General features: G+C 36.8%; 1 protein-coding gene across 5 annotated transcripts; it reads left to right on the plus strand.

The window, feature by feature from the left end:
• The first annotated feature begins 780 nt into the window (after nucleotides 1–780).
• LOC122033698 (carbon catabolite repressor protein 4 homolog 1-like) lies at nucleotides 781–6,562 on the plus strand. Of its 5 annotated transcripts, XM_042592824.1 has the most exons (13): nucleotides 781–913; nucleotides 1,036–1,420; nucleotides 2,865–3,597; nucleotides 3,933–4,019; nucleotides 4,101–4,184; nucleotides 4,248–4,334; nucleotides 4,413–4,499; nucleotides 4,910–4,963; nucleotides 5,066–5,157; nucleotides 5,233–5,347; nucleotides 5,423–5,573; nucleotides 5,687–5,840; nucleotides 6,273–6,562. In XM_042592824.1, exons 2-12 carry the CDS (start codon nucleotides 1,263–1,265, stop codon nucleotides 5,830–5,832), a joined length of 1,794 nt encoding a protein of 597 aa, XP_042448758.1. In that variant the 5' UTR covers nucleotides 781–913; nucleotides 1,036–1,262; the 3' UTR covers nucleotides 5,833–5,840; nucleotides 6,273–6,562. The 5 variants fall into 5 exon arrangements, with proteins under 5 accessions (XP_042448758.1, XP_042448754.1, XP_042448755.1 ...); XM_042592820.1 differs by having other exon boundaries at nucleotides 3,933–4,184; XM_042592821.1 differs by having other exon boundaries at nucleotides 813–970; nucleotides 1,084–1,420; nucleotides 3,933–4,184.
• The last annotated feature ends 621 nt before the right edge of the window (nucleotides 6,563–7,183 follow it).

The following is a 7,183-nucleotide window of genomic DNA, read 5'->3' on the forward strand; positions in this document are numbered from 1 at the left end:
TGCACACTTAGACACAGGGGTAAAACACAAAGCAGGACCTAACCAACTTGGTTGATCACATCAAAACACCCGTGGGGTACGTTAACGAGCTGAACACATATGTGTTCAAGTTTGTTTGTTTAGCTTAACGAGCTGTTCAAGTTTGTTTGTTTAATTAACCTTATATATATTGAATAAATATAAACAAACTCTTATCAAGCCGAATACCAAACTTGTTCATAAACGCTTGATTCATTTATAGTCCTATCCGGAAGTATAATTTTCTCCATTGGAGGAAGGCAACAAGGCATGATTAAGATGATTATCTTTAATAATATTTTTATGCTTGTTGTCGATAAACATCAAAGAAGTGCTTCAACAAACATTCTTCATCATGATTCCATGAGCATTGTCATCAACTTTATCCAAGAACTTATTTTGCCAAATAATTAATAGTTGGCGCCCAACCTTTTTGATTTTTAAAATGCTAATATCAAATATTAATAGACATTAATTGGAAGTTAAGACGAATTGATCTGGCTGGAAATGGTGAATTGTTTTTAGAAGTAAATAAAAATATAAGAATACAATGATAAAACTCTTAACCAATCATTTCTTCTTACGGAACTAGACTTTGAGCATTATGTTTTACCGAAGGCGGTATCGAAAACAAGGACGAAATTCCGAACCCAACTTGATCCGCACCAATTATCGCACGAGTTATTCTAGACCCCAGCAGTCCCTCCGACGAAAAAAATAGGTACGCTTTAGGGTGGGTCATACGGATGCTAGTATGGGAACAATAATCAGTGACTGGTGAAATTACTTTAATGCTCCTCTCTCTCGCAGCGCCGCGCATTCTTCGCCTTTCTTCACCCAAACCCTAATCCCAACTCCCTTCTTCTCTCCGTCGCCCCGATCTCCGACGTCGCACGTACGTCCCCTTGGTCGAATATTTTCAAGCGAAGATTGATCGATTTTCGTTCCATACGTACGCTTCCTATTTATGGATCGGTTTGTTTCGTGAATCATCCAAGGGTTGGTCTATTTTTGTAGGTTTTCGCGCACTCGAGCTACGCCTGATTTATAGATCGTGGATTTCAGGTGGTCAATCCTGGCGGAAGCTAACGTCGGGTGATGGCGGATCCGCGCCGTTTCCGCCCCCGCTACTGCTGCCTGTCTGGAATCAGCTTTGAGTCAGTGAGATCGGACGCCAGGGTCGGTGACGAGGTCTTGATACTACGGTTTGGCATTGGGAGGGACGAATTGGACGCTTCGGAAGTATGCTGACCGTGCTCCGGGTTCATCTTCCGTCCGAGATCCCCGTCGTAGGTTGCGAGATCACGCCCTATGTCTTATTGCGCCAGCCGGATGGCTCCATCTCGAATGATGACGTACCCGAGTCCACCCCGCTCAATGGTTACTGCATGAGATATAGGTGGTGAGTGGCCATTTTGTTTGCTTCCTTTAAATCATCCGCCACTTGGTGCCCATTTATTGTTATTTATTTTGTTCGAGTTTGATCTCAGTCATAAAAAATCTTTTGATCTTGTCTTTTCATGTGAATCATGACATTTTGGTTCCTGAATTGCACACTTGTTTCTTAATTACTAGTTAATGTGACACATTTGTGATTATGATAAATCATTTTTCTGTAGGATTTTATTAGTTTTTTGTTTAATCTGCATATTTCTCAGAAGATGAAGTATTTCCTAGTTGGATACCTAGGGCTAGTAATTGACACTAGATATTTGAATCAGATGTTTTTGTGACAATTAGTCAGGCTGCGAAAGTACTGCAATGAAATTTTAGCACATTTGTATCAAAGGTGCTTCAAATTTGGTACTATCTCTGTCTTCTTTTTTTTCTTATTGCCTTTACTTATGAAGGAAAAGGCCTATAACTTAAATGAGTGTTTGCTAGTGTGATTTTGAATGTTGTTTCCAATATGATTTATTTCACATACTTTTTTGAAACTTATGATTTATGAATCTTTGAGAAGGTACTTTTTGTGCTTCTAATTTGTTGCGTCCAAGTATGCTGTTACTTGGTCAAATACCTGTAATTATTTTTCTTATATATTTGGCAAATAAAATATATGGATGTAAATATGTCCTTTCTGTTGCATATGCAAAGTTCTCTTTGAAACTCACTAGCTCTTTATTTTATTTTTAGCTAACAAGGGAAAACCCCCATTTTTATTTTTCCTATCGAAGTCTCACTTCCTGTAGGAACTGAATGATTGTTTCTTTCACAAGAAAACGTGTCAATATTTTGCTCTCGAATTCACTATTACGTATACATATTGAATTCTAATGGATAATACATAGAGCATTTGTTTCTCTTTGTTTGTTGGTATCCTTGATCTCTCAGTATCTTTGTTGAGTTAGGATGTGATCTTCATTCTAGCAATGGATTTTTTTGTCAACTCGGGACTCTCTCCATCTATTTTCTGATAAATCCTTGCATATCATCATATCTGTAATACTGAAACTTTAAACATTTTCTCAATTTTACCTATGACAAATGATCAAAGGTCAGTTTAGTCATATTTCTTTATCCAACGCCCAAAATATTGCACAATTTTTTTTTAATGGTTTAAGTAAATTTTCCTCTTTCTTTGCGCAAATACACAAAATACATTTGTTAATTTGGGCTTCTAATTTGTCAATCTGTACAAACTATTCTTTGTCCTCTCTTCTTTTATTTCCCCCTAAATGCAGGGCACTCCCATCAATACAAGCCTCGTATAGCCAATGCATTACAGAAATGGAAGCTTCTTGCAATACTCTTCATTCTATCATGTTGCAACATTTATTTTTAGTTATGTGACGTGTATTTATGCAAATTACCTTTTCCCCTTAAGTAACTCATTCTTGTTGTAGGTATAGAAATCTAGGTGATCAGAAAGTTGCCATATGCAGTGTACATCCAACTGAGCCTGCAACTCTACAATGCTTGGTTTGTCTAAAGGAGAAGGTGCCTATTACCAAAAGTTATCATTGTAGTCCCAGGTGCTTCTCTGATGCTTGGCAGCATCATCGTGCATTGCATGAACAGGCTAAAAAAACACAAACTCAAAATGGAGCTGAAGAGGAAGAGGTGTTTGGACGTCTAAATAGTAGTGGATCTGGTAATTTTGCTTCTGGTTTATCTGGTGTCACATCAAATTCTGGTCCATTGTCTGTGTATCCTACAACTGTTGTTGACAAAAATGGAGAAGCATGGTCTGAAGTTGGTCTTTCTAGGACATACACACCCACAGCTGAAGATATTAACCATGTTCTTAAGTTTGAATGCATTGTGATCGAAGCAGAGACAAGATCAAATATTGGAAATGTCAATACCGTTTCGACATCACGAGTAATTCCAGCCCCTTCACCTACTCCACGTCGAATGATTCCTGTGAATGGAGATCTCTTGGGGCAATTAGATCTAGATGGACGGACATCTTCTGGGACATTTTCTGTTCTCTCATACAACATTCTCTCTGATGTGTGTGCCACAAATGAGGCATACAGCTACTGCCCAACATGGGCTCTCTCATGGCCCTACCGGAGGCAAAATTTGTTACGGGAAATTATTGGTTACCATGCTGATATTATTTGTCTCCAAGAGGTACATATTTCAAATTAACCTTCGTTAGTTTAGAAAGAAATGCTAATCTTTGCAAAACTTGATGAGATTTTAATATATTTTGTTTTCATCTAGCTATTGGTGTTGTTGTGGTTTGTATCAATGCACTATTCAGTATACAGTATGAAAAACTTGTCCTTTGCATGTCTTGGATTATTTAGTCAAAATTTCGCTGCTAGGATTCTTGCAATGCTATTGCTATGTTAGGATATTTGCTGCTTTCGTGCTTTTTTGGATTGATCAATGTTTAAATGCATGTGGCATACTGATCCCTTAATTTAGTTTGAGATGTAGATTTTGGTATAAATATTTTGTAGGTCCAAAACGACCATTTTGAAGAATTTTTTGCCCCAGAACTTGACAAACATGGATATCAAGCACTTTACAAGAAAAAAACCTCAGAGGTATGCTTTCAAATTGAATATTTTCAAAAGAAATTCCATGTTCTTTCTTTTGTAGCTTTTTTAATACTACCTTTGATTCAGGTTTATAGTGGCAATCCAGATACTGTTGATGGTTGTGCTACATTTTTCCGCAGGGATAGGTTTTCACATGTCAAAAAATATGAGGTAGCACCAACTTTCACTATTCATCTTTAGCTGATCAGGTCTAATGCAAAAAGCTGTATTTAGGTTGAGTTCAACAAGGCCGCACAATCTTTGACAGATGTTGCAATTCAAGCTGGTCAGAAGAAAGTTGCTTTAAGCCGTCTTATTAAGGTTGCCAGTTAGCTCTTTATCCATTGTTTGTTTGATTTCTATTATCTAATCCTTATATATCTTTATTTCCACTTGTAGGATAACATTGCTTTGATTGTGGTCCTGGAAGCAAAATTTAGTAACTATGGCACTGATAATCCTGGAAAAAGGCAGCTAATTTGCGTTGTGAGTTTTCTTGTTCTTTGGATCTCTCTAAAGTTGCGCACATAAAATGCATTGCGGTTCTTTCTACTGATGAATATGTTTTACCTGAACTTTGTGAGAAAATGTAATTTTTCTGTGACTATGCCTAGACTTGCCTATCAACCTTTGTTTCATGCTAAACATGATCTGCTTTCCATTGAAGTCTTACCTTGATTTTCTGCTTATTAATTCCATTTTAGAGGTGATTGGTTTAATTGGTTCACTTGTTTTTTTTTTTCTTTTCAATTGCTTGAAAAAAGTGCCTCAATTTAGTTTTGGCCTAGCTGTTTCCACATGTTAGTTTGTTGCAACCACGAATGTGATGTATGCTTTCTGGTAATCTCTTGACATAAACTTCTGGATATTTTTTAATCATTCTGTCATCCTTGCAGGCAAACACCCATGTAAATGTCCATCATGAGCACAAGGATGTTAAACTGTGGCAGGTTTCCTACTGTCCTGCTAACTTTTGTTGGATCATTGTTGCATCTCTTTAGCTATTGAAAAACAATGCTAAGTACTATTGTGTTTGTGTTGATCTATCTCAGGTACATACCCTCTTAAAGGGTCTGGAGAAAATTGCTGTTAGTGCGGATATTCCTATGCTGGTCTGTGGAGATTTTAACTCTGTGCCGGGAAGGTTCGCTCCTTGTCCTGCTTCCTTAGTTCTTCATTTGTACAAGTAGAGCAATGAGTAATAATTTTCTGAAAGCAGCGCTCCTCATGCCTTACTGGCGAATGGAAAACTTGAGCATTTGCATCCTGACTTGGCCGTGGATCCCTTGGGGATCCTGCATCCTACACACAAGATAACTCATCAACTACCATTGGTATTTTTTTTTATTGCATCTTGTGAATGTTTAGATTTTAGATTGTTATTTTAACATGTGTAGTTCATTTGATAGGTTAGCGCGTACTCATCATTTGCAAGAATGGCGGGAGTAAGCCTTGGATCAGATCAACAGAGGAGGAGAGTGGATGCCACAACACATGAACCTCTGTTTACAAATTGTACCAGGGATTTTGTTGGCACTGTTGATTACATATTTTACACTGGTATTCATCTTTTCCCAGATATTAGATCTAGGAAGTCAATTCTCGGTTTGTTCAGACCTCTTATTTTGGTAGCTTGTCCAACTGTTTTTAATTTTATTTAATTTTCTTTTTAGCGGACTCTTTGTCAGTGGAATCCCTGTTGGAGCTATTGGATGAGGAAAACCTACGCAAGAACACTGCTATTCCTTCTCCGGAATGGTCATCTGATCATATAGCATTGCTAGCAGAATTTAGGTGCAAGCCTAGAATTAGACGTTAAAACAAGTAGTAAGTATACTTATTATGTTTTACCATATTGATTACCAATAGTTAATAACTTGTGTTCTTTGCATTTATACTGAAATCAGCTAGGGTATTGTCTCCCTAAAATTAATAGATAGCCTTTAGAGATGGTCCTCTCTCTTCCCTGTTACTTGGACTACTATTTGTGTGATCTTGTTTGTTTCATGATGCTTGGTATATCATCATGTAAGGCTCTTGTCCCTGTTCTTGGACTGTCGATTCAATGAGTTGTGGTCTTTCTTATTTATCATTAATGTTCTGTTTTTAGATACAGCATTAGAAGTATCAAACTATCAAATTGTATTGTTGACTGTCTATTCATCTATGGCTTGCCCAATACAGTTGATACTGAACTTTGAACTAGTCATAAATTTGCAATCACATTTCTAGTCTTAACTTCTTTTCGTTGTAATTCAGGTTGTTTGGTTTCATTTGTTGTCTGTTGTGTTAAACAAAAGAGATGGTAAATCAAGAAGCCTGTCACCTGGTCATTTTCCAAAGGAGGTAGATATTTATTTTCACTGTTGTTTCATTACGTATATGTACCATGGTGTGCTCATCTATATCAATTACATGTACCATTGCACTGTTTGATAGCTAATTCCACAAATATGTTCCATTTTGTTAAACTCCTTTTCAATAGGATTAAGCCATACTTTGACTAAAACCACAGATTTAGGAATTCAATTACAAGTTCACAGCTATCACGGGTTACTCTTGAACTCCAATACGCTTCTATTATAGTATCCTTTTTCATTTGGCTTGGCGATTTGTGCATGTCTTATCGCTTGTGTTGTTAAATGCCATACAGTTTGGTCCAATCTTGCTTTCTAAAAAGGTATACTGACACTTCCATTCGTAGTCTGTAGTATGCGCAAGTGCTTTGCCCACTGTGATAAGTTTATAGACACTATTCTTGAAAACGCATTGGTCGATTCAGTTTTTTTAAACGATTCAATTATATGTTGGTTTGGTGTTTGGCTTCTGGATTAATCGGCGGAGCTGACTGAAAAGAGTCGTTTCACGGTCTACCCTTTCGATTTATTTGTGTAGTTTCGATGATACAAAGTACATGTTTGGTTAATTTATTAATCTGTATCTCATGTACACCAGTGTCGTGCATAGTTTAAAAATTGAACGTAATTGAATTGCATAAGTTTTGGATCACAAATTAGTATGGTTGAATCAGTAGGTGATTTGATGGAATTGGATTTGGAAATGATTAAATCTGGACAAGTTGACTGTTGATCACTTCTGATTTACTATTAATATTACATTAATTCTAAGTGTGTTTAATTTACGAAAACTAAGTAAATATAAATGAAAAA

The sequence above is a fragment of the Zingiber officinale genome, chromosome 11B (assembly GCF_018446385.1).
Source record: "Zingiber officinale cultivar Zhangliang chromosome 11B, Zo_v1.1, whole genome shotgun sequence".
NCBI lineage: Eukaryota > Viridiplantae > Streptophyta > Magnoliopsida > Zingiberales > Zingiberaceae > Zingiber > Zingiber officinale.

Bases quoted from the DNA above. Each gene is read 5' to 3' on its own strand.
- LOC122033698 (XM_042592820.1), top strand. From the start codon at position 1,263: ATGCTGACCGTGCTCCGGGTTCATCTTCCGTCCGAGATCCCCGTCGTA. The intron at 1,421-2,864 runs GTGAGTGGCCAT...TTCTTGTTGTAG, and splicing joins TACTGCATGAGATATAGGTG to GTATAGAAATCTAGGTGATC. The intron at 4,500-4,909 runs GTGAGTTTTCTT...TCATCCTTGCAG, and splicing joins AAAGGCAGCTAATTTGCGTT to GCAAACACCCATGTAAATGT.